The sequence below is a fragment of the Rhinoraja longicauda genome, chromosome 17 (genome assembly GCF_053455715.1).
Source record: "Rhinoraja longicauda isolate Sanriku21f chromosome 17, sRhiLon1.1, whole genome shotgun sequence".
Taxonomy (NCBI): Eukaryota; Metazoa; Chordata; class Chondrichthyes; order Rajiformes; family Arhynchobatidae; genus Rhinoraja; species Rhinoraja longicauda.
The window spans coordinates 26,987,514-27,015,205 of NC_135969.1; the positions used below are offsets into that span (position 1 = coordinate 26,987,514).

Here is a 27,692-nt window from a genome sequence, read left to right on the forward strand (position 1 = left end):
CATCCATGCACTTAATTTTAGAGTTGTTTTATGCTAATGAGAGAGTTCAACATCTCCCGTTGCTGTCGGAAAGTATATTTGCAAAAATAAACTTCAATTGAATACAATTGCCTAATAAGAGGACCTTCCCAGAGGTTTTTTCCTTTCTCTTAATAAAACTACCAGAGGCACATGGCCTGAAGATGCTACAGTGGGTGTATGGACACACCTTCAACTTACATGAGTGGCACTATTTATTGCTGAGAAAACTAGAACAGGTTTTTAGAAGGACTCCACTTGAATTGTACCAAATTTTCTGGCATCTAGTTGTAATTTGTACCAAATTTTAATCCCACCATCCATTACGTAACACATTTTCTGTATTTAATGATTATTTTAACAAGTACTATTGTGCTCTAATAAAGTTTATTAGAAAACGGTTAATGATCACTGGAGAAATAAGGAGCAGCAGATTACAAAAGAGACTCAAAGTACTGGAGTAACTCAGAGGGTCAGGCAGCATCTCTGAAGAACTTGGATACCTTCGATTTAAACCAGCAACTGCAGTTTTTCCCCTACACATGTTATCCAGATACTGCGTGACCTGTTAAGTTACTTCAGTACTTCATGTCTTTTCTTGTTTATAATCATTGCCAGGAGGCAGCTTTAACTACCCACAAAAGTGCAGTTCTATGAATGGAAATCTTTCCACAAAATCATCCTGTGAATTTAATGTATATAGAGCATCAATATTGTTTAGTCTGTGGGTTACATAGATAGCACACTGTATTAGATCATACAGCATTGCAGACCTCCAGTACAAGAATCAGGCTATGGACTCTACATCCAGGCAGTCTATAGTAGCCTGCTTCCAAAGTCTGTACATCTGTACTTCCAAATATAGAGTATAACATGACCAAATTCCTATCAGTTGAGTCCTTCTCAGAGGCACTATATTCAACTCATGATCTGTACTTACAATAATATATAGGTGGCAATCATTTGAAAATGAGGTGCACAGAATTGTCTTCTCACAGATGCTGGCAAATCTCTGGTGTTCCCACATTTCATTTTTATCTCTACTATTTAATTTGTCTCGAGTAGCATGAGATTTTGATCAGAAATCTAATTTACCGTTTAAGTGTCATCTTGTTAACGGCCTTTAACAAATGAACAACACATGAATATAGGATAGAATTGTTTAGAATTTATTTTCATAAAGATACAATTTTGTTTTGCAATTTATGTTTCTATTTTACAGAGGCCAATTAACCCACAACCCCACACATCTTTAAGATGTGGATGGAAACCACCTGGGAAAAAATAAAGTTCTATCGTATCGTATCACATTTATTTTGGTAATTAAAGACAGACCATAAACGCTGCCCAAAGGGTGCGTGTTCACGCACACACTGCCTAAAGAGAGGAAGGCTCCCCTTCCATCCGTCGCCACCCACAACACATACAGATTTATAATGTTATGTACACTATGCAACTAAATATTTGATAAGGAAAGACAGAAACATACGTTGGAATGAGTCAGCCTTGATAATTGGTCGGTCACTCACTCACTCACTCATTCACTCACTCACACTCACTCACTCACTCACTCACTCACTCACTCACTCACTCACTCACTCACTCACTCACTCACTCACTCACTCACTCACTCACTCACTCACTCACTCACTCACTCACTCACTCACTCACTCACTCAAAAGAGTGCTGACCCAGAGAACCAATTTGAGCAAATTTCAAAATTATTGTATCATAGATCTTTGTGTAACATATGGCTCTCATTCCACACCCCTCCCCACACAATATAATTTAGTCTCTACGGTTTTGTAAATACGAACCACTGAGGTAAACTTTACAGCAAAACCACTAATTATATCTTCCATCCTAACCACTCTTCTTCCCACTCAGCGCAATATTACTCAATAGTCTACTTTTTCACAGATCACTTCCCTATTTCACCCCAACCTTCTTAATTTTCCATTCGGGGATTAACGAAGGGCACAGGTGCCTGAGTTCATGCAGAGGTGGGTGAGGATGTATTAATCACAGTACATACACCGGCTGTTCCAGTTCTTCTCAGTGGGAGTTGTGCAGATAATTATTAGCAACCGCTGAAACAATTATCTTGTCTCATAGTAGTATTTCACAGAAAAATTATTTAAAAAATAAAAAAATTATTGAGAATTTTGTTTAAATTTCCACAAGCCACCAAATAAAATGTATTGGGCTGATCTGCCTGTGAGACTGTGACGTAGTGGAGCAACTGGTAGAGCTGCTGTTTCACAGCGCCAGAGACCCGGGTTCAATACTGACTATGTGTGTTGTCTATATAAAGTCAGTACGTTCTCCCTGTGACTGCATGGGTTTCCTCTGGGTGCTCAGGTTTCCATCCACATCTTAAAGATGTGTGGGGTTATGGGTTAATTGGCCTCTGTAAAATTGCTCAGACGTGGCACATAGATTTTGAGAGCTGAGGAACAAGAGATGAGTTTTTTCAGCAAGTGTCTTTGACAGGCTGCAGTATTCTATATCTACCCCATTGTGGACATTGGACTTTTTCCAGAGAACTGGTGCCTGAAGTTAACATCTACATCTTTATGCCATTCGGGGCCACGCCACTCCCTTTTGGTGCATCTTTCTCCAGATCTATAACTCACAGCCCATAACAAATTACTTTTCTGACTCCAAATGTGATCCACTCCACTTCTTTCACCAAACCTCTGACCATCTTACGTTTTGCTGTCTGGTTCTCTTTCTCTTCAATTTCCTCTCCCAAGCAAAACTGCTCTTCTTAAGACTGTCTTTGAAATCTACCTCCAGAAAAGCCCTTCTAATCAATGCTTCGTTGACACATCTCTGTGAAGCACCTTGTAAAGTTTTGGTTGCTCCTAAATGCACTACATTTAAGTGCAAGTCATTGCTATAATAGTTTAAAAAAAGAGGCTGCAATTCAGCTCAAGCTAAACAGTAATTATTAAACGTGCATAAATACTGTAACATTCTAAGCTAACGTTATTCAAAAAATATGATATAAACAATGTATAAAGCTATTGACAGAATTTCCTACCTCTGTGATGTAGTCAGTAGCTTTGATAAATCTCTCAAATTCAGCATTGGAGACTTCGTACATATCCATATAGAACTGCTTAATGTGTGCTTTTCTGGCTGGGCCTTCTCCATCCTGAGGTATCGCAGGGTCATTAGTTCCCATGGTGAACACTCCACCTGGTATCAGCACCATCTTAAATAAAAAAGACATATCAGCGATGAAAGCCAATTATTGGATTTCACTAAATCGATGATGAGTGATGTAGATTTTCGTCAATTGATGACCAAAACCAAATATTAACCACTCAAAAAAGAAATAAAGTGGTTGAAGACGAAATGTCAGGAACTTTACTCGTTGAATCTGCATTGAGCGTTTCTTCAACTTAACTGAAGAAATACCAGACACACAATTTAACACGTTACTAATCACTTCATAAAGCATATACAAATGATCTTTGACCAATTGTCTGAAGGTTATAAGCCAACAGCCAATAAATGAGAATAAGAAACGTAATATAAAAAAAACTAATTCTGTTTTATTTTCTGTAAGTACTTGGTGTAGCACTGTTCTCCTCGACCATGCTATTTAGAATAAAATAATAATTTTCTAAATAATTATGGTATTGAGAACAGTATTAAACTATCCTATATTTTATGCTGAATGGTGCATGTATTATTGCATATGGTACTGACCAAATGTACCAATGAATAATTAAGGACTTTATGATAAACTTAGGAAGGATAAATATGCAAAATGACAAATTTGTCATGTTGGCCAACTAAGAGTAGACAATTTTTACGATGACATAGCAAAACCATAATTGAAATTCCAATTAGCCACATATTGATTATATGCTGTTATTTCCTTTGATCAATGAGCATCAAGAATATAGAATTCAAGGATGTGAAAGACCTAAAAATGTCTAACATCTCTGGCTCAAAAAAACTGGAAGATCCAAATTTGATTATTTTACAAATAAATGTAAATTACTCTTCCTTTAGGACACGGTGAACTTTATTGATTGTGCCAAATTGGAAATACTGCAAATTAACATTACTTCTTCTGCTTTGTCATGCAATTATGTAATTTCCTTTCCTGGAACAAACAGATTTTGATCCAATTCGTTTTCAGATCCCAGAGATTACAAGCATTTCTGTTTTATTTGTTAACAACAGCAATTGATTTTACCAACAATTGATATGCATGTGTGCAATTTCTATACATATATTCCTCTGGTAAAAACAGCCATTCTGCACATATTGATATAGCTATTTCATACACGATAGCAAATCCATTTAATTATTCACCAGCCTAATTCTCTGGGCTGTTAAAGGGGGATCTTATTGAAACATATAAAATTCTTAAGGGGTTGGAGAGGCTAGATGCGGGAAGATTGTTCCCGATGTTGGGGAAGTCCAGAACCAGGGGTCACAGCTTAAGGATAAGAGGGAAGTCTTTTAGGACCGAGATGAGAAAACATTTCTTCACACAGAGAGTGGTGAGTCTGTGGAAATCTCTGCCACAGAAGGTAGTTGAGGCTAGTTCATTGGCTATATTTAAGAGGGGGTTAGATGTGGCCCTTGTGGCTAAAGGGATCAGGGGGTATGGAGAGAAGGCAGGTACAGGTTACTGAGCTGGATGATCAGCCATGATCATATTGAATGGCGGTGCAGGCTCGAAGGGCCGAATGGCCTACTCCTGCATCTATTTTCTATGTTTCTATGTTTCTACTTCACCTCTTATGGAGTTCGCAGTCATCTTGCAGCAAAAGTTTAACATTCAAAATGACCACTGATTTCCAAGGAAGGAAAATGAATCAACAAATTTTACTTTCGGCAAGCACTTCCTGGTTCTAATGGTTGCAACAGGAAACAAAATGGAAAATATTGAAAAAAATCTCAAGATCATGGAAAGATTTGAAAAGAATAAGAGTTTTTAAATTAAAGTATTGTTTACATAGGAGATAATTTATGTTAGTGAGACTGAAGAAGGGCCTGACATGAGATGTCACCTATCCACGTCCTTCAGAAATGTTGCCTGGCCTGCTGAGAGACTCTAGCACGTTTTGTTCCTCGTATGTTAGTAAACACTGGGCTAATGGGCAAATGAGGTATCACATTATGACATGTGCAACGGATTTTTAAATGATTTCATCTCTGTACGGAGTAGAACAAAGGAGGCAGGACAGAAATGTGTTGGAATAGTCAATTTTAGAGCTAACAAAGACATTGAAAATGTTAAGGCAGAGTGTAAGCTGGAGAGGCAGTGGGGCCGGGAAATATTAAAGAAATGAACTGAAAAAATACAATCAAAGTGATAGCATGGTAGTGTTGATTGAAATTGGCCTCAGGTTCATTTCATCAGCCAGTTTGTGAACATTGTAGCACAATTAGTCAATAGTCAATTTATTTGTCACATACACATAAATGCGCAGATGTCAAGATGCAGGAGAGGCATAATTGGCTAAGAAAAAAGAGTTTGTGTTACAAACTGCAACCAATAGTTTCCATTTACCTATTATTTAGCTGTATAAAATCTCAGCAGATCCTGCAATGAATGATGAATTTGTTGTCTTACCAGTGTTGCAGTGCTAATTATTTAGGTGCCGGAGCTATCACTAGTGCCGGAGCGGCTGCTGTTAAATTCCCCGCCAGTTAAAATTCCCCCGTTTATTTGGGTTTTTTTCCCCAGAGATGCTGGTGAGCTCCGGTAACACCGCACCCCTGTGTTTTACAAATGACAAGATAGCAAAGCAGCCAAACCAGATACAATGAGATAGAGTAGCACGTGTCTGAGGAGTAGAGTGTCAGTGGGAAGTAAGGCAAAGATGTCTGGGGGGCATTGTGACACACCTTTGGAGACAATACGAGTGGCTAGATAAGAATCAACTTTAATATTGCAAGTACAAGGGGCACAAATGTGGTTGGTGACAACACATTCAAATACTTTGGAGATAGGTTGGTTGAAATTGGGTTGAAGGTTTGCAAGGATGAAGCGGGTCAAATGATGGTTTTAGCTAGCTAACAAGACTGAGCAGCAAAAACACCATCTGGATTTGACTGAGTGAACCACAGGTATGAAGACAATGATGGTTAAATAAGGTGGTTATATTGGAAAAAAGAATAAAAGCCAGATAATTATTTTCACTTTGAATTAAGGTTAGACTATTTATTGGAATTGAGATTTTTGATTTACAAAGTTTAATATTTCTTGAAAAAGTAGGTTTATGCTTGTTAGACACAGTAATATCTGGGGATGTTGAAAACAGCCTCAATAATAGTAGTTTGAATTTATGGGGATACTTCAATTTCATCCAAGTTTCTCTGGAGATTTGGGAAACCAATTCTTGTGATTTATTGCATAGAACCAACAATTTATCTAGCAGTAAATTGATAGGGCAGTAAATTGATTTATGACCAAATGGTTTCTCTTGTTCCAGATTTTACTTACATTCCATATCTATTGTACTGACCCGCAGTCCACCATTTTTTTGAAGCTATCACTGGCTTGCCATTTCTGCAAACTTTTAAATTTTGTGATCTAGCTTCTTTTTTCTTGCCCACCAAAATCTTAGTCAGGTTAACACCGCGCTTTCTTTCAGAATTTATAAAATGTCAAACCATCCCAGATAACATCCTCTCTTCATGTCAACCAGAGTTAACAGATTGAATTATCTTTAGTGCAGATCTTTGCAGGATCTTGATGTATATATTTCTACCTCCAAGCATTATACCACTGAAGTTTTCTCATTTTTATTACCCAAGTAATAAATCCTCTTTATAGAGGTATTTCTCCTTGGAGCAGAAAACATGGAGAGGCATTTCCTAAAACAATTCAAAATTGTGTGCAATTTGTCCTTCAAATGTTGAGTGCTGCAAGTTCAAGAGGGGTTAGGCTAGAGTGAGGAGCTACAGCAGAATATTTAAAATGACCATCTTCATGCTAGTCAAGTCAAGTCAAGTCAATTTTATTTGTATAGCACATTTAAAAACAACCCACGTTGACCAAAGTGCTGTACATCTGATTAGGTACTAAGGAAAAAAATGAAACATACAGTAGCACGCAAACAGTTCACAGCGCCTCCTCAATGAGCCTCAAACGCTAGGGAGTAGAAATAGGTTTTGAGCCTGGACTTAAAGGAGTCGATGGAGGGGGCAGTTCTGATGGGGAGAGGGATGCTGTTCCACAGTCTAGGAGCTGCAACCGCAAAAGCGCGGTCACCCCTGAGCTTAAGCCTAGACCGCGGGATAGTGAGTAGCCCCAAGTCGGCCGACCTGAGGGACCTGGAGTTAGAGAGGTGGGTTAGAAGATTTTTGATGTAGGGGGGGGAATGTCCATTTAGGGCTTTATACGTGAATATATGCTAGCACTGTGTGAAGTACAGATCAAGATGATAGGTCACTGACTGGAAGCACTGACTGTGCCCTTTGCATAGCTGCAGCCCAACCTGATTATTTCCCACCTCTTCTGTTTTTATTTTGTAGCCGTGGGTTTTGATTATTGCCTCTGAGCAAGATAAACTGGACTTGGATTTATTGATCTCATTCTTCTTCGGCTTTCCCACGTTACAAAAATGATCAAATTTGAAAGTATTAATGCCTTAAATGTATTAGTATATATTAAATGTCTGTAGTCGGGTCCGGACCCGAAACGTCGCCTATCCATTTTCTCCAGAGATGCTGCCAGACCCGCTGAGTTACTCCAACATTTTGTGTCTATCTTGAGTACTGATGTCTGTCACTTTGCTTGGTGCCCGACTTGACACTTCTACTAATAATAAGTTAACACTGTAACCATGATTGTTACAAGTTTGAAGCATTGTTGGGCTTATGCAATAACCGTTGATGGGATACTGAACGTAAATAACCCTTCAATATCAAAAGTTGTGCAATGCGTTGCTCTACCTGATTAGTGCGTGGTTTTGGGTGTGACCTGTGGTCCTGTGCAATCTTTTGAGCCTCAACATTGGCCTCCCTGGAGTATTTGACAGCTGCCTGTTTGGCCAAGAAGGAGATGCTGTCGCTCGCAGCCTCGGGGAGGGAACCGGCGGCCTCGGGGCGACTCGTGGAGCCGGATCCGCATCCGCAGCCGGAGCGGGGCCGTGGAGCCTCGGTAATTTCGTGGGCATGATTCAGTCCTAAGGAAAGGGCGATCAGCGCGGGGTAGAAATAAAGAATGAAACCGCCCGCGTCCGCAGCCCGGGCCGTGGGCGCCGCCATGACAGTCTGGTCACGTGGCGGTCAGCTGACGTCGATCCGGCGTCGTGGCCGCGGCCCCTCCCCCTGCGCTGGGGTTCACAGCCCATCCGTTCATTCAAGGTTTCATCGGGGTTTAGATGAACAGCTCAAAGGCTATTTATAAAGAACCAAAACATGGCAGGAATCAGCCTCTTCCGGCTGTGGAGCAACTAATCAGACAGCTCGCGTTGCATCCTTCCCACAAAGAGCCGCGGCTGCGGGCAAGAGTCTCCCCCGGGCGGCAGAGCGCTGCCACTCCACCAACACTCCCACCACCTGGGAGGACCTCGGCGTTGGCTGCGGCTAACCCGCTGCTTGAGCACCTTGTGGCTACTGCTGTGTTATGTTCAGTCTGAACAAGGGTCTCGACCCGAAACGTCGCCCATTCCTTCTCTCCTGAGATGCTGCCTGACCTGCTGAGTTACTCCAGCATTTTGTGAATAAATACCTTCGCTGTGTTATGTTTGCTCTTTTTAAAGGTTAGTTTTTTTTTGATGATCGAATGTTGTCTCAGCTCACATTACATTCTGTGTTTATGAATTTCATATTGCATTTTTTTTTTCAGTGAAAAGGGAATTTGTGTTGAAGGATTTTACTTAAATGCAATAGGCTATCTTACATGTTTTATAGAATCGGTATTTGACTAAAATTGCTTTAATTGAATTGACTGTTTAATAAAAATTGTTCTTAAACTTGCTTTAATGTATATTTAGAGCACAGTCGTATCACTGAAAGTGTGTACCAGCTTTAACAAACTCTACCTGATTGTAGCATTATACACAATTATAATGTAATCGTTTCACAAAATGGAAAATTGAGATGGAGAATGAATAAATAAAATAATGTGTAAGTTAAGACATTGTGATTTGTTTGAATGCATGTAATCTTTACTGTGGCAATGTAAATAGTTTTGCATCAGGATTAGTATTGTCCATCTATGTGATAGGTAAGGTGCTAAATTGAGATTTTTGCATTGTTTCTTTGAGGAGTATAAATTACATTGATTACTATTGCCTTACTTCACAAAATGCTGGAGTAACTCAGCAGGTCAGGCAGCATCTCAGGAGAGGAGGAATGGGTGACGTTTCGGGTCAAGACCCTTCTTCAGGCTATTGCCTTACTCATGGTTTTCATCTTCAAAGTGTTTTTAGTGTTTACAACATGAGTTCCCACCTTCTTTTATAATGATGGGGTCCTTGCTGGACATCTACATAGTATTAAGCCCGGTTTTACTTGGTCTGACTGGAAGGAGCCCTGTATTTAAGTCTTAAAATACTAGATGACTTCTAAAATAATCTTATTAAATTAGATGAAAATGATTAAAATGTGTTCAGCTGATCTTGTGGAATTGTCCTTTTTAGAATATTGTCTAGAGAGCCTGTCAGTCTTTGATATTCTGAACTTGTTGGGATGCAATCTAAGGATTCTTGTAGTCTAGTTAGACAACCTGTAACTGACTCTTAATTGTGGAATGCAGATGAAATCTTAAAAGAGAGAGCAGCACTAATAAGCTGTCACTGCGAACCTTGAAGGAGTCGAGAGTCAAAAAATGTATTTGTCATCTGCTCTAGATATGACCAGAACAATGAGAACAATGAGATTCTTACTTGCTGGAGCTCAACAGGCTTTAGATAAATAACAAAATAACAAAAATATGCAGTAAATTATGAAATATTCGAAGTAAACTAGACGAGATAGTGCAAAATGCATAGATCTAGAGCATCTATAGTCGCATAAAGTCCGTGGTGGTTTGATACAGAGCTAGGGTTGTAGTTCGTGTTGCGCAATGTGATTAAATAACCTGATGGTTGATGGTCTGAAGCTATTCTTGAACCCGAAGGCGATGGTTCTTAGTTGCCTCTACCTGTTTCCCAGTGGTAACAACAGGACGAGAGCATGGTCAAGGTAGTCAGGGTCTTTGATGATATTAGCTGCCTTCTTGAGATCCCTTTGAGGGTGGGACGTCAGTTGCAGTTAGTAATGTACATCTGTAGAGGTTTGATAGAGTATATAGTGACATGTTGAATTCCCTCAAACTTCTGAGGAAATGGAGGCATTAGTGTGTTTTCATTGTGATTGCATCAATGGTCTGAATCCGGGCCAGATCATCAGAGATGTACGCTAAGGAACTTGAAGCTGTTGTCTCTCTCCACCTCCGTCCCACCAATGAAGCCAGGTGTGTGGCCCTCAGCTTTCCTCTCCTGGTGTCAATAATAAGCTCCTCACTCTGCCTAACGTTGAGAGCAAGTTTGTTGTTCTTGCACCCACTCACCCAGATTATCAATCTACCTCCTATACCCTGACTTGTTAGTGATTATTTGTCCAATGATGCTGGTATCACTGCTGAATTTAAAGATGACTGGATTTGCCTGGCTTCACTGTCATGGGTATAATATATTCATGATAGATCATTTTACAAATGCGAGGACCTGGATTTAATAAAATGGCTTAAGGCAATAGGGTATCTGGTATCAGTCAATGGATCCTTCTAACATGGAAGCCACATGCCACATCTTTGGTTTGGATGATTCTGAATGATGATACTTAGATGATTGAGGAAAATGTGCTCGACAATTCTCTTACATTTTGTTTTTCCCACTGATAGATGTGATGTTCATTTAAGTGTATGCCTGTGCTGCCCCAAGGAGCATAGGAACACTTCAAAGTGGACAACCTTTGGGGAATTTCTTATAGAGGGGAAGTTCAAGCCCGCGTCAATGACCATAACTACCCGTGAAGTTATACCGAGTCTCTTTAGGGTTGTCAAAGTGAATCCCCGGGGATGTCAAAGAAACTCCGCTCAATCGTAAGCAGAGCAAAGTCGGCAGAATTGCAAGACACTGTTGATGTCTGAATGTTGCAGGATACTATTGATATCTGTCCATTTGGTCATGAACAGGACAGCCGAGTCTCGATCTGTTACCAAGATTTGACTTTATTTTAAATAAAAGTAAGAAATGTTGGAAACGCTCAACAGACCAGGAAGAGAAAGAGTTAACGATGCAGGTGGAAGACCTGCGATCTTTTTTTAAACACGGCCTGATAATCTACATGTGCAGAATTGGGATGGCGTGCTTTAGTAAACGCTGGAACTGCTGCCAGCTACCCGTCACCTCCAAAGTACGAAGTAATTATCCTTTATTCCAAGCATTTTTTTTGCCGCACATTGAACATGTCCACTTATATTTTTGATCAGGCGTTTTCACACCTTATCCGTCCACATTTCTAGTCTCTACCTTGACTCTCAGACTGAAGAAGGGACTCGTCTGTTTATTCTCCCCAGAGATGCTGCCTGTCCCGCTGAGTTACTCCAGCTTTTTGTGTCTTATCTTCGTTGCAAACCAGCAACTCCAGCTCCCTCCTGCACTTGTATTTGCCATTTTTAAACGACTAAAGTAGGTGAAGGAAAAAGTGATACTAAACATGAAACGGACAGGTACACAATCTCTTGAAGTCTGCAGCTCGCATTCTGATACCACTCAGTGACTCCTGGCAACAGCGCAGGCAAAAAACTTTCCTCCCTGCGCTGAAACTTTTTGAAGTGCTCTTCGGGGGAGGCGGCAGGAGGGCGTGACTGACGGACCAGGGCGGACCAATCAAACGGCGGTGCCCTGGGAAAGAACGCGCGTCGACCGACGTCACAATGCCTCTGGGAAGGAGGGCGGGACCAGGCCGCGCTCGCGGCGCCCGCTGGGAATTGTAGTCCGTGTCCGCCTCGCTTTCATTGCATGCCGCGGGCAGGAGGACTATAATTCCCAGGGTGCACGGCGGGTCGGGGGCAGATCGCTGATAGGCGACAGCGCTGCTGCTGCTAGTGCTACTGCTACTGGAGAGGGGCTGGGAGAGAGAGAGAGAGAGACGTTATCTAACGGGAACTGTCTCGCTGCAAAAAAAAAAAAAAGGGTCAAAGAAAGGCGAGCAACCATGGATTCCTTCTGCACAGCCTAACTACTACATCTGCACTGCCGAAATACTACTTCTGCACCACTATCATCTCGAGTTTCCACTGCATCCAGCTCTTCTCTTGACTTTGAGGTCAGTGATTTTCGTTTGTAGCGTATTCTTGCTTTAACTTTAAATAAACTTAAGGGGAGCAGAGAAAATTTGCGCAGCTCAGCAGCACGCAACGCTAGATAGAAACATATACTGGCTGTGGCATATCAATCTGCTATTGTTTTACATTCAGTTTTAAAAACGATTAATCAACTTTTATAGACTTGCAACTAAAATGGAACAAAGTCTACGCAAGGAGATCAGCGAGCTTGTGGTTGAAACAATGTTGTAATTTTGTGTTCGGCGGAGGGCTTTTTTTTCCTGCAACTTGTTTCTCTGGCGAATAAAGCTAATGTGCCTGCATTGGAGGAAAACAAATGGAGCGGTCACTGTATGGAATGCAGCTGCTACACAGCTCCCACCTCTTCCTCTACAAACTCCCCACCCTACCTCTTTAGGATCTGTCGCTTTAAATCTTGCTGGTCTCTCATTGTACTGATATGTGGTTTCCAATTGTCGTGTTAGAAGATGGAACCAATTTATTTTCGTGGTGGTGCCGTTTGAGAGTGATTTGAACAGCATTGATTTAATCTTACTTTTGCTATTTGCAAAATACTCGTAATTGACGCTTGTCATTTTAATATGTGAAAAGCATTATTAATTAAACCGTTGTTTGCTTTTGACGGGCGAACTTCTGCCTTGTGTTAGTGGAAGAAATACAGTTTCTTAGCGGGACTATTGTGTTTGGTTTGACAGATGTCTGACAAGATGTCGAGTTTTCTTCACATTGGGGATATCGTCTCCTTGTACGCCGAAGGATCGGTCAATGGATTCATCAGCACGTTAGGGTGAGTATGTTACGGCAGCCTTCCTCTTGTCTTACTTCGCTGAAGCAGTGATTCTCTCCGCCGGAGTGAGGCGGAATATTCCCAACCTTTCTTTCGCCATGACGTTCTTATCGGGCATCTTAAAGAGAAGTGTAATGCTCTTGCCCTCAAGTGGTTGCTCCTTTAACGGGAATCGTGCGTAGCGGTCAGAGGCAACAACTGTACAGCTCATTCATGATTTTAGTAAATGAAACCATGAATTTAGGTTGTGATGTTGATAAATTGGCAACTGCAAATTCCTTGTAGAAGTAAGCTGTCATAATACTAAACGTGGGTAATATTGCTCAAGTGGATTTTGACAAGTAAACTGAGTTTTCTTTGGGTCCAAAAGTCCTTCAACAGCATATAATACAGCATCCAACTCCAATGGGATCCCACTACTGGCCACATCTTCCCATCTCCACCTCTTTCTGCAGAGACTGTTCCCTCTGCAACTCCCTGGTCAACTCGTCCCTTCCCTCCCAAACCACCCCCTCCCCAGGTACTTTCCTCTGCAACCGCAGGAGATACAACACCTGTCCTTTTACCTCCCCCCTTGACTCCATCCAAAGACCCCGACAGTCTTTTCAGGTGAGGCAGAGGTTCACTTGCACCCCCTCCAACCTCCTCTACTGTATCTGCTGTTCCAGGTGTCAACTTCTGTGCACGCTTGGCGATCATTTAGCTGAACACCTCCGCTCAGTCCGCCTTAACCTACCTGATCTCCTGGTTGCTCAGCACTTTAACTCTCCCTCCCATTCCCAATCTGACCTTTCTGTCCTGGGCCTCCTCCATTGTCAGAGTGAGGCCCATGGCAAATTGGAGGAACAGCACCTCATATTTCGCTTGGGTAGCTTACACCCTAGCGGTATGAACATTGACTTCTCTAACTAAAAATAGTCCTTGCTTTCCCTCTCTCCATCCCCTCCCCCTTCCAAGTTCTCCCACGAGTCTTACCATCTCCAACAACATTATATCACTGTCCTGCCCACTCCCCTGACATCAGTCTGAAGAAGGGTCTCGACCCGAAACGTCACCCATTTCTTCTCTCCAGAGATGCTGCCTGTCCCGCTGAGTTACTCCAGCATTTTGTGTCTACCAAGGTCCACAAAGGTGGCCTGTACCCAGGAACACATTGGAACGTGGTAAATGTTTGCTCAGTAAGGCTCTGAAGTGTAATTAAATATACTGAGCTAATTATGACCTTCACACTACAGATGAATTAAAATGTTACCTTGCTGAAGGTCTGCTGGCAGCTTTTGCCTGTTTTCGATTGGTTTCCCTTATGAACCCAGCTCTCCCATCTCTCCAACTGAAATATCCCAACAAAGTTGATATGATGCAAGTGGAGTTGAATCTGGAAATATATTCTTGTCAGACTTCAGCTGCAAATGTGGTAAAGCATAACCATTGCCAGCCATGTAAACTGCATGCTCTGCATCATGTCCACATCATTACTATAAGATTATTATCATGTGATGGGCCGAATGGCCAAATTCTGCTCCTATCAAGTCTACTTATCTTATCTATCTCTCCTTCCTAACCCCATTTTCCTGCCTTCTCCCCATAACCTATGACACCTGTATCCCTTCTTCCCCTGGAACATCCTGAAATAGGAGTGTGTTTTCTGTGGATTCTTCAGTCAGAGAGAGCTTTCACTGCTCACTTTCCGGCACTAGCGACCACTGATCTAAAAATCATCTTTTTTTTTTCTTAAATGTATTCTACGATTTTATTCCCCACAACCCTCCTAAATACAAAAATCCAAGGATGCATATCCCCCTTATTGTGAGTCCAGTTGTAGACATTGAAGCCAGGATAAATATCATCCTTGCATCGGCCCTGTCAGACCCTTAAGGGTCTGTCAGATCCATCTCTGCTCAGATGGATTAATCTTTCCTCTTATGTCAAACATACCACCCCAGGGGACAACTTAGAAAACATTTATTGCATTCCCTCTACTGCAATTATACGTGTATGGTGTAGCAAGATCAAATCTGTACACAAAAGTCTAGAACTCGGGACTCTGTACATTTACAGCAAAGCATTTCAACTCGTGTGCTTAATTCCTCATGCAACAAAGGACAATCTACTTTTTGTCTTCCTCCATAGATTTAGAAAAAAAAACTACACCAGGTTAAAAGATTACTCGCTCCATAGATACCCCAATGTTGGCCACATCAAATTTTGGTATCATAATTGTCCTTTTGACATTGTGCTGGGAAAAGGACAATTCTCCAGCTCCTACTGTTTCTGTTCATGGTCATTAGATAAATACCATGACCATAACTACGACGAGCCAAGTAATCTTTCAGGAATTGAGTTCTGCCAATTCTGGCATCATGTACATTCCTCACTCCATCGGCCCACTAAAGATGACCAAACCGTCAGCTTCCTGGCATGGCTTGTTGAAATATTTTATCTAACCTCTGCAGCTTTTAAAAAATCTGACCAATCTTTTAGCCATGTTAATTCCCAAATCAACTGTGCTGTGATTAGGCAACAACTTTAATTTTTAAATTGATCACTTTTCTGTGAATTTGCATTCAAAGCATTCGCAATGATGTTGGCAGAAAGATCATCAGTAGGAATAAAATGGTCTGGTCCATTCTTGTACTCTATGCACAGTGTGCTGTCAATTGGGGCTTCAGAATACTCCCTGAGTTAATTACACTGAAATTAAGAGAATAGCCTGAATTTGATTCAATTATACTTTATTGTCGCATGTACCTAGATACAGTGAAATGCTTTGTTTTTGCATACAACCCGGTAAAATCATACTTCAGACCTCACCTAGGCAGTACACACGTGTCACCAAGTTTCTGTCAAAGTTACAAAAAGTTCATCAAACAGTCCTATCTGCCTGCCACCACTGCAGGGTGCTCCCTACCAGGTTCCCCTTCATTCTCAATAGCCCCCTGCCTTTGTTCTCAGTGGCCTGGCGATACAGCCATAAAATGAATGTTTTGAAATTTTGTCTGACATTTTCTTTTGTTTGAAAGCCTCGTGGATGACCGATGTGTGGTGCAGCCGGACGCTGGAGACTTGAATAACCCACCTAAGAAGTTTAGAGGTGAGTAATGAATTTTCAAAGTTCCCACCTTGTGGAAGTTCTAATTTACTGGGCTTGAGTTAAAATACTCAATATTGTATGACTGCATTCTACTGGATGGAATTTGTCAAAATTGATCCCACTAATCTTGAATTTCATAGTGCTGCATTCAGAAATTGTGAAATTATATGTACTTAAAAATTGCTGTACTGTATGGCAATTTGTTTGGAAAGATGATACCAAGTTGTTATGGGGAGGGGAGTGTCATTGACGATGGATTGCTTTTGAGAACTACTTCTAGAGTTGGGGAATTGCGAACCAGAGGATATTGGTTTAAGGTAGGGAGGAAAGATGTAATAGGAGCCTGAAAGGTAGGTGTATGGAACGAGCTGCTGGAGGTAGTTGAGGCAAGTACTATTGCCACGTTTAAGAAACATTTCGATGGGTACATGGATAGGACAGGTTGAGGGATATGGGTCAAAAGCAAGCTGGTGGGACGAGTGTAGATGGGACACGTTCATCAGTGTGGGCAAGTTGGGCTGAAGGTCAATGACTCTACGACTATGACTAACAGCAAATGAACACATTTAAGCTTTTTGGCAACCTAAGCAGATTAGTATTATAGGTTTAGGTTTATTATTGTCATATGTACTGAGGTACAGTGAAAAGTTTTGTTTTGTATGCTATCCAAGATAGATAATTTGTACTTTACACAAATGCAATAATGTCAAACTAAAGTTCAATAAATAGAGTATAGGGGCAGATGCACTGTGCAGAATACATTTCTCAGCATTGTTGTATCCCAATCTCGTTGTACCCCTGGGTACAATGACAATAAAGATATATTGTATTGTATATCAATTCCATAAACAAAGTCCAATGCCCACAAATTGGTGGAGATGAATAGGACAGTACCGTAGCTTGTGGAAGGACCATTCAGAAGCCTGATAACAAAGGGGCAGAAGCTGTTGCTGATCTTTGTTTTTCTGTCGTCAAGCTGGATGTCGTAAGTGTAAAACCCTCAATTAGTACAGTATTGACTTGCATAGTTTGTAATGCGAAAACATTTCATTGAAGTGCAAGTTTCATTGTGGTTGGTGTGTTTATTTTCTAATGTTGGTTAACTGTGTCAATTAATTTGGGGATTTGAGCCTTGTTGGTTTTGTATTTGAATTGGCAAAATGTCAGTTCCCTTGTGAAAAGTGACTAGATTAGCAGGGGTTGACCACAAGAAAACTAAGTGCTGGCAGCATTTATTATTGCAATAAAAAAATGGGAACATTCATGTTACTTCATTACTGAACTGACCAGAACATTACTGAAATTTTCTCCTCGTTCATTTGCCCCACTGCACAACTTTCAACCCATGTGTGCGTGGAGTTGTATTTTTGATAGTTTTTATTGTATTCAAGTGGAAAAGCATTTCCTTGATTAAACATCAAGTGGCTTGACTAATCAAGATTTCAGTTGATAAAGTGTAGCAATGTGAGCCTTTGAATTATTGTGAATGACGACGGTGTGTAAACACATGATGTGCTGGGTCAACCTGCTGCTCTTCCCGTTATTGCTAAGTCAACACTAATGTATTATAAATGGGTCATTTAATCTGCAGTAGGGTGAGGAAGTCACTTGTACCACGAAATATCCACCCATCTCCAAGCTAGTGGATGATGTTTATCAGCCCTCTATTCTTAATATTTTTTAAATGAAAGAGTATCTACTATTAATTTGAATACAAATAGTTCATTCAACCCCCCACCATATAGAAGGCCTTGTCCAAAATGTAGCCAAGCACAGACATTTAGAGTTCCCTCCAAATGCACGCAAGAGAAAGCAAGCCCGTATCCGTGTATAATAGACAAAAGTAACAAGAGCTGATCTTAATATAAATGTCTGCTTTTGCTATGGGCATTTGCTCCGCAAGGATCTTTGCAAGTGGAGAACAATATGCACAAGGATATGCTTTAGAGACCTATCCACTTGCAGTTTAAAAAATAATTGGATCAATTTCTATATGCAGATTTGGACATTTTGTTTAATGCAGATTAATCTCTCAGGAGTAACCAAGCTTGGCACTCTGTACTATTTTCCCACATCCTTCGAGAATATTTCACGACCTTTCTGAAATTGTTTTAAAACTGGTACCACTGCAATGTGATTTAGGTAATTAATCTCATTTTGGAGACCTATTTAAAAGCTGATTGTTCAGCCGAATGGCAATTGGGATCCTGTTGATCTGTGATGTGTTCTATTTTTAATACGCTAGTATTTCTGCATCTGTTAGTGACAGAGGAACCTACTCTAGTAATGTTGATTGTATTTTACTTTAAGTTTTCCATTTGCAGAGCACCTTTCATGAAGTCTAGCAATCTAAACTTATTTAAAGACAAAAAAATACTATGGAAATAATGTGATATAGTGAAAGTGGAATGTGTGTATCTCTAATTTCAAGTAACCCTTGCATCTCTCTAACCTCAAGTAGCCCTTGCATCCCCCTCTCTCTGTCCCTTCCCCACCCTAGTCGGCGTACTAGTTTCACTGTTGTCCTGCTGCGTTTCACTGTTTGTCACTCGTTATCACCTTCTCCACAGCCAACAATGAACCATCGACCAAAATGCTGGAGTAACTCAGCGGGTCAGGCAGAATCTCGGAAGAGAAGGAATGGGCGACGTTTCGGGTCGAGACCTTTCAGACTCGAAACGTCACCCATTCCTTCTCTCCCTAGATGCTCCTGACCCACTGAGTCACTCCAGCATTTTGTGCCTACCTTCGATTTAAACCAGCACCTGCAGTTTTTTTTCCCTACAACAATGGACTATTGTGGGCTCCACATTTCCTTGATGGAAAATTGTTCCTAATGTTGGAGGAGTCCAGAAGCAGGGGGTCACAGTTTAAGAATAAGGGGTAGGCCATTTAGGACTGAGATGAGGAAAAAGTTTTTCACCTAGAGTTGTGAATCTGTGGAATTCTCTGCTGCAGAATGCCGTGGAGGTGAATTCATTGGATGTTTTCAAGAGAGAGTTAGATATAGCTCTTGGGGCTAACGGAATCAAGGATATGGGGAGAAAGCAGTAACAGTGTACTGATTTTGGATGGTCAGCCATGGTCATATTGAATAGCAGTGCTGGCTCGAGGGGCCAAATAACCTACTCCTGCATCTATTTTCTATGTTTGATCATCATTGCTGCCTTTGATTTGTCCTTTTGAATACTTTTCATTCATTTGTCTATGTACCTTTTCGTACCTCCTGTTTCCCCCCTCTTCCCTGACTCTCAGTCTGAAAGAAGGGTCTCGACCTGAAACCTAACAGGTCACCTATTCCTTTTCTCCAGAGATGCTGCCTGACCCACTGAGTTGCTCTAGCTTTTTGTGTCTATCTTTTGTGTGTGTACTAAGCTTCCTCACACTGATTGTTGAAGGTAGCCAGATAATCTGTGCCTAGATGTTGGTCAATGGGTAGTTATCAGTCAGAGCACCGAGCAATAACTTGCCTGCTCTTATTGGTGTTAGGCCGACAGTTCTGAGAGAGTAGATGGGGCTGCAGATTACCTTCTGACCTAAATGTTTGCATCTGTTAATGACACATTCACTCCATCCTGTACTTATGGTTTTGCTTGTTTCTGATATGAAACTTGCCATACAAATATGTGTCAGGCGAATGAGCAACTGAGTCACAGCTGGCACCCCATGTTTAAGAATAAATTACAAATGAAAACAGTTTGGGTATTGGATATTAGGTATTGGCTGATGGGGAAAAAAATAATTTCGAGAACCAATTTAGAGACCAGGTTGAAGGGACTTGCAATGAAGTTAAAATGCCTTGATTTTAGCTGGGAAGATGCAGTAGACTTAGATTTAACAACTCACAGCATCAGTGACTGTATTGAGAATAATTAAAGATATGATTTCCCTCGCATAATACTTTTGATAGTTTTACTTGTGCCATTTATAGTTTGTAAATATCAAACAATGTTCAGTAAGGTTTACCTTGTTGCTTCAAATTTCTCCTGCATGTGAGCTAAAGGCAATGTAAAGGAAGGAACTTAACTCGGGCATCAAGGAGAAACAAAATGGAGCTCAGAAATATCAAGGGGGATTAAAATACTACCGGGTGTTAAAATATAGGTCACTGAAAAAAATGTAGAGCACATGTAAATCAAGAAATTAGTCAAGTCAAGTCAAGTCAATTTTATTTGTATAGCACATTTAAAAACAACCCACGTTGACCAAAGTGCTGTACATCTGATTAGGTACTAAGGAAAAAAAAAAAAGAAACATACAGTAGCACGCAAACAGTTCACAGCGCCTCCTCAATGAGCCTCAAACGCTAGGGAGTAGAAATAGGTTTTGAGCCTGGACTTAAAGGAGTCGATGGAGGGGGCAGTTCTGATGGGGAGAGGGATGCTGTTCCACAGTCTTAGAGATTGCATTTCATCAAATTAGAGATTTGATGCAATGGGTAATGCAGTAATCACGGGGGACTTGTATCCACACGTACACTGGGCGAAGCAAATTTGTAGTAATGGTATGGGGATGAATTTATGAAAAGTGTAAGAAATGTTTTTACTTGAGAACAATATGTTGAGAAACCAAAGGGAATCAGGGGGTGGGGAAGGGGAAGGGGAGGGGGGAAATCTTTGAATAAAATAAATTACAAAGGCATGAGCTTGTTATAGAAGGCTAGGAATCTGTTGTAAGCTTGACAGTGAACCTGCAATTGGTATTTTATATAATGAATGCCTATCCATTTTTGGAGTGAGCAAAAATAACAGGAAAGGTGGTTCAGCTATGCCTATCAAAAATATTGAAGACATTGTAAGGCTTTTCCTTTTGATTTCGTAATGTTACCAAAAACAAAGCAGTTAATTCAAGGATCGAGAAAAAAATCAGAATTCAATAAAACACCGAAACATTGAAAGAGTTTCTGTAGATACAAAATAAGGAACTGATTAGCACATTTTAATGTGGATTTCTTGCATTTTACGACAGGAGAAATTATTGGGGAATGATAAACTGAACAAATATTTTGTATGACTTTGTGGAAGATGACGCAGAAAAAACCTTCTAGAAATGGCAATAGATACAGGAATTGAATGAAGGATTTAAAGGAATTATGAGAAGACTTGTGTTGGCAACATTAATCGACTGAGAGGCACCAAATCCCCACGATGTGATGAGCTGCATTCTAAGATCTTAAAGGAGGATGCTGTTGACTTTTTATGAAATTCCTCCATCTCTCTCAAACAATTCCTGAAGATTAGAAGTGCAAATGTAACTGCGCTATTTAAAAGAGATGGGAAGAGAGAAATTATGAAAGTATAGACCTTTTAGTCAGATGTCAGTAGTAGGGAAAATGCTTGTTTTTATTTTTAAGTGGTAAGTAGTAAAGTTGAAAACTTATAGGATTGGTCAGAGCCAATATATTTATGAAAGTGAGTCATGTTTAAGAAATTTAATATTTTTTGAAGTTGTCACCAGTCCAAAGAGACAAACTGGATTACGTGTATTTGGACTTTCAGATAACTTTAAGGTGGTACATAGGATCATACAACAGACCTACAGCTCAGGGTATTGGTAGCAATGTATTGATGATTAGTTAGTTCTCAGAAAATAGGACAATATACTGATCATTTTCTGGTTGAAAAGCTGTGATGCTTGGTATTGCTGCTGTGGCTCAGATTTCACAATCTAGAGCAATGATTAGGACAAGCAAATAAAGTGTAATATAAGAAAATAACTGCAGATGCTGGTACAAATCGATTTATTCACAAAATGCTGGAGTAACTCAGCAGGTCAGGCAGCATCTCGGGAGAGAAGGAATGGGTGACGTCACTCATTCCTTCTCTCCCGAGATGCTGCCTGACCTGCTGAGTTACTCCAGCATTTTGTGAATAAATTAAAGTGTAATATATTCAGATTTGCTGCTGATAGCAAGCTACGTGCATTGAGCACTGAGAATGATGCAAAGGCTTCATGGGAGTGTAGGGAAGGGAAAAAGAATAATTGGGAAGAGAATCGGGCCCCCTCAAAGTTCAAAGTGAACATCTCTGGTTGGAGCTGCAGGAGATAGCCGGAATCCTCTGACTATGTCGCCTCTGTTTTTACCATTGATAAAGATGTGAGGACAGGGAACAATGAACATTGCAACACAACAACAGGCCTTTTGGCCCACAATGTATGGGGATTGCTGGTTGGCATGGACTCAGTGGGCCAACTGGATCACTAAACTAAGCTCTAAAAACTAAATGACTATAGTTATAATTTTTGTCTTGCACTTGATTTAACAAATATTGCACCTTTCTCATTGGTTAAATAGCTAATTTCTGCTTGCTGATTCACTGAATTACAGATCCAAAGAGCAACCATCGGTCCAAATTTGAAACCATTTTATTCTTAGTATAGCTGAAAAACCTTGAAGGAGCCACTACTATGAGCTCAGACCTCATTCCCCATCTTCCCCTGAGGAGAAGTGTGCTGAACTTCTTCCTGAGCTGCTGCAGGCTGTGTTGTGTTGGAAGCTTCAAGATTTTCACCCGACGGCAATGAGGACATAATGACTCTATTTCATTGTCAGGATAGTACGTGACTTGATTAGTAGTGTTCCTGTGTGTATGCTGTCCTTGGCGGCTCTTCATTGTGCTGGAGGGTGGGGAATTGACAGATGGGTTCGTGCATCATTATTTTTAGAAATTCAGTAACTGAAAAAGTTTACAAATTTGAAACTAGCCCATTTATTTTTAAGCTATTATAGGGGTAAAATAAACCTTGTGCTCTTTGATTTCCCATTTCTTCCCTTGTTTTGATCAGACCAATTAAAAATGTGTAATCTGCTACATTCCTGGATGGTGCAGGCATTCCAGGTACAAAGCATAATTCAAGTTTAAAAAAACCCCACCTACTTTCCACCTGGTATTCTTTGTCTCTGCTGCAGTTTTACTAATACTCCACAATTCTAAATTGCTTTGGCTGGCTGTTTGCCGGGTGCTTGCCACTTCCTTCACCAGTGTCTTTTGCCTCCTCTCCTCCATACTGACTGCTGGGGCCAATTGATTCTCCTGTGTCATAATCCAATAATCATCATGGCAATGGTCGGTCAATTTTGCTTGTGGCTCATTTTGTCAGTGAACTAAATTGGGTATGCAGGATACTAAATGGACAGCTAACATTGACGGTCTGAATCTCCCCTGTTGCTATTTGTCCACACCATCCACAGTGCCTGTCTGTTTCCTTGAAACTGCTTGCAATGGAGATCAGCCAGCCCTCGTTTTTTAATCTGAGAGCAGCACACGATGATGGTAGGCTTCATGCCAGCCTCTGCTATCAAATCCTGATGTACCTGATAATCTTTGACAGCTGAGTTAACAGTTCCTTTGGAACTGTTTTTAAATGTTTCCAGTTGAAAGCATTTAAGTTGGTCATCTTTAAATTTCATAAATGAAAAATGTAATAAAAAAACATACTAAAATGATACTAAATATTATTTAAACCAGTCACCGTCACTATCTTAGACGCAATATGCTGGGGTAACTCAGCGGGTTAGGCAGCATCTCTGGAGAAAAAGAGTAGGTGATGTTTAGGTACCCTTCTTCAGACTGAGAGTCATGAAGAGGGAAACTAGAGGTATCTAACTTCGCCCCCTCCGAAAAAACCCAACTCGATCATCACTATCTTAGCGGGTGAGAGACGAGATACAGATGAGTGGGGAAAGTTGTAATGCCATCAGCCTGGTTTAAATGAGAAGGAGCTGGTATATAGTAAATCTGGTCTCCCTCCTTGGCACATTGTGCTCTGCTGTCTAGCCTAGGTGAGTCCAGTGGCAGAGCAGGATCTCTGGTACATCAGCACCTGAATTTTCAGCTCTCATGGACTTCTGCATGTGATCACATGGCCAAGGGTCCATTCACACATGGTAAAACGTTGGTCCTCATCTACAAGAGCTGAATAAATGATTCTATTGTCTGTGAAGTATAGGGGCAGAGTGACAAATGGAAGGTAGAGTGCCTGTCTGATTCGAGGTGGCTCACTGACTAATTTGTTCTTTTGGGTAAGGAGCGGACCACTCAAGTGTGATCAACCACTTCTACAGATGATGGATGCAGCTTTGTTTATTCATCTTTGATCCCCTTGCACAATAAAATATCTCAATTTTCTTATTGAAAACTTTCAGTAGACCCTCATCCCTTGTGTGAGAACTGCTGAGGTACATCTTGTCTACGGCTTCTGCTGGAAGTATGTGCAACTGCAGGACAGCCCATGGCACCAAACCAGAGCTGTCCATGCACACGTGATATTGTGGCTTATGGAGTGGAGGGGTAGGGGTAGTGGGGGGGGGGGTGGTGGAGGGGGAGGGGGAGGTGGGGAATGGGGAGGGGGGTGTGGAGGGGGATTGGAGTGGGGGGTAGGGGGAAATGGGGTGGGGGGAGGGGAGTGGGGGGGAGTTGGGAGGGGAGGGGGAGTGGGTGAGGGGGATGGAGAGGTGAGGGGGGAAGGGGTGAGTGGGGGAAGGGTGGGGTATTGGAGTGGGCCATATATCATATCATATCATATATATACAGCCGGAAACAGGCCTTTTCGGCCCTCCAAGTCCGTGCCGCCCGTATCTCTTTCAATATATATTAATCTCTTGCAGGGGAGGGTGATGTGGGAGGTCTAACTGATGCCTGGGTTGAGGGATGGGTGAGGAGGGGGTGAGGGGTAGGGGAGTGGGGGTTGGGGGGAGAGGAGGGGGAAGTGGGGTAGGGGGGATGGAGTGGGGGGAGGAGGAGGGATAAGGGGTATTGAGTAGGGGTGAGGGTGTTTGACCAATACAGGAAAGGCTTTGAGTCCACGGCTCATTCTGGCTGCAGCGCTGGCGCCACAGGGTCGAGGTGAGTGGCACCCTCTCCCCTTCCCTGCCCCCCTCTACGAGGAATTGGCCCAATGGGTCCACTTGGTCTAGTTATTAACTAAAACACACCAGTCTGATGCTTCCTGGAAATGTAACCCTTTTGAGCCCGATGAAGATAAGGTCTTCATGGTCTAACTTTCTTTGTAGTTGGTGTATTATTTTTAATCTGATTTTTTAAAAACAAAAAGCTTCAGTCAAATGTAATCAAAGTAGTTCTCTTGGTAGTAGCTGTGCTTTCAGACCAATGATATAATACCAGTTTCAGATTCTGTTAAATATTTGCCACTGTCTCCACTTGACTCAGTATATAATTTGAGCTGAACTGCTTGTTTTGTTTGTGTTGCAAAGACATGGGTTGGAGAAGGAGGTGTCTTGAAGATGGGCTTGGTGGGATGGCAAGTGGCTTGGTTAGTTCTGGAGGTTAGTGTGTGAAAAGAATGTGTTGCTTCTTTTGGTACGTCTATATCAGGAATGAGTAAAGAGAAAACTGTTACTGATCTTTTTGATGGACTGTCAGAAGGTGAACATACATTTACATTGAAAATGAGTATGTTATAAATAGAATCTGTCATTAACAGGTGCAATAACCACATTGGTGTGGTTTAGAGCTGAAAACCTTTTGATTTTTAGTAGCTCTTCAAGGCTCTTCCTCCCTCATTTACTGCCCCCCTGCAGAACAAAAACAAGCAAATACTGGTCTAGCTATCATTCTGTGGTCTCCCTTTAAAGCAGTGTGTTCTATCTACTGGAATTTGTTCAGTTTTATATTGTTAGACTCTCCCTCTCTCTCCCTCTCTACCTTAATGTAGGAGTTTTCAGGTGCTGGTAAGGTTTAAATCAAGAGTGTTTTATTGCCATTTGCCCCAGATAGGACAATGAAATTCTTACTTGCAGCAGCACAACAGAATATGTAAACATATACACTGTAAACAATATAATAAATGAGAAAAAAAGTTCAGTGTATATATACAGATCATATATATTTATACACACATGCATACGTATACATAAGAAACAAACAATAATGCAATTATAATAATGATAGTCTGTGTAGTTCAGAGCTTATTTAAGGTTAACATAGAAACATTGAAAATAGGTGCAGGAGGAGGCCATTTGGCCTTTAGAGCCAGCACCACCATTCATTGTGATCATGGCTGATCATCCACAATCAGTAGATAGTTGCGGCCCCAGTACCGAGCCTTGCGGTACTCCAGTCGCCACTGCCTGCCATTCTGACAGGGAGCTGTTTATTTGTACTCTTTTTTTTCCTGTCTCTAATCAATTTTCTATCCATATCAATACCCTACCCCCAATACCTTGTGCTCTAATTTTGCTCACTAATCTCCTGTGTTGGACCTAATCAAAGTCTTTCTGAAAGTCCAGATACACTGCATCCACTGGCTCTCCTTCATCCGTTTTACTTGTCACATCCTCAAAAAATTCCAGAAGATTAGTCAAGCATGATTTCCCCTTTATAAATCCATGCTGACTTGGACCAATCATTTTACTGCTATCCAAATGCACCGTTATTACTTCTTTAATAATTGACTCCAGCATCTTCCCCACCACCGATGTCGGGTTAACTGGTCTATAATTCCCCGTTATCTCTCTCGCTCCTTTCTTGAAAAGTGGGATAACATTAGCTACCCTCTAATCCACAGGAACTGATCCTGAATCTATAGAACATTGGAAAATGATCACCATTGCGTCCACAATTTCTCAAGCCACCTCCTTGAGTACCCTGGGATGCAGACCATCAGGCTCTGGGGATTTATCAGCTTTCAATCCCATCAGTCTACCCAATACTATTTATTGTCTAATGCAAATTTCTTTCAGTTCCTCTGTCTCCCTAGGTGCTCTAGTACATCTGGGAGATTGTTTATGTCTTCCTTCGTGAAGACAGAACCAAAGTACCTGTTGAACCCGTCTGTCATTTCCTTGTTCCCCTTAATAATTCACCTGTTTCTGCCTTCAAGGGACCCAAATTTGTCTTTACTAATCTTTTTCTCTTAAAATACATGAAGCTTTTGCTATCCTTTATATTCTTGGCCAGCTTCCCCTCGTACTTCATGTTTTCACCCGTATTGCCCGTATTGTTAACTTCTGTTATCCTGTGAAAGTTTCCCAATCCTCTGGCTTCCTGCAACTCTGTGCTATGTTATACACCTTTTCTTTTAGTTTTATTCCATCCCTAACTTCCCTTGCCCGCCACGGTTTCCTCTTACACCCCTTAGAATCTTTTTTTCCTCTTTGGAATGAAATGATCCTGCATCTTCTGGATTATGCCCAGAAATTCCTGCCATTGCTGTTCCACTGCTAGGATCCTTTTCCAGTCGACCTTGGCCAGCTCCTCTCTCATGCCTTCGTAGTCCCCTTTGTTCAACTGCGACACTGACACTTCTGATTTAACCTTCTCCCTCTCAAATTGCAGATTAAAACTTATCATACTATGGTCACTACGTCCAAGTGATTCTTTTACCTTGAGTTCCCTTCTTAAATGTGGTTCATTGGACAACACTAAATCCAGAATTCCCTTCTCTCTGGTAGGCTCCAGTACAAGCTGCTCTAAGAATCCATCTTGGAGGCACTCTACAAACTCCCTTTTTTGGGG

General features: G+C 41.2%; 2 protein-coding genes across 13 annotated transcripts in view; one reads left to right on the plus strand and one right to left on the minus strand.

Moving 5' to 3' along the window:
* sumf1 (sulfatase modifying factor 1) overlaps window positions 1-8,494 on the minus strand; it is a 101,937-nt gene extending 93,443 nt beyond the window's left edge. Inside the window, exons 1-2 of the mRNA XM_078414443.1 lie at window positions 7,951-8,494; window positions 3,065-3,238 (exon numbers count right to left, since the gene is read on the minus strand). Coding sequence (XP_078270569.1) covers window positions 3,065-3,238; window positions 7,951-8,265 — 489 coding nt within the window. The 5' untranslated portion in view covers window positions 8,266-8,494. The remainder of the gene's footprint in view (window positions 1-3,064; window positions 3,239-7,950) is intronic.
* The window catches only part of LOC144601899 (inositol 1,4,5-trisphosphate-gated calcium channel ITPR1), a 446,238-nt gene that overhangs the window by 40,457 nt on the left and 378,089 nt on the right, over window positions 1-27,692 (plus strand). For 10 of the 12 annotated variants that reach the window (XM_078414430.1, XM_078414435.1, XM_078414436.1 and 7 more), the window contains exons 2-3: window positions 13,033-13,124; window positions 16,145-16,215. In XM_078414430.1, coding sequence (XP_078270556.1) covers window positions 13,033-13,124; window positions 16,145-16,215 — 163 coding nt within the window. Of the gene's footprint in view, window positions 1-8,366; window positions 8,763-12,038; window positions 12,319-13,032; window positions 13,125-16,144; window positions 16,216-27,692 lie in introns of those variants that run through there. The other 2 variants (XM_078414432.1, XM_078414433.1) reach the window with 2 other exon arrangements.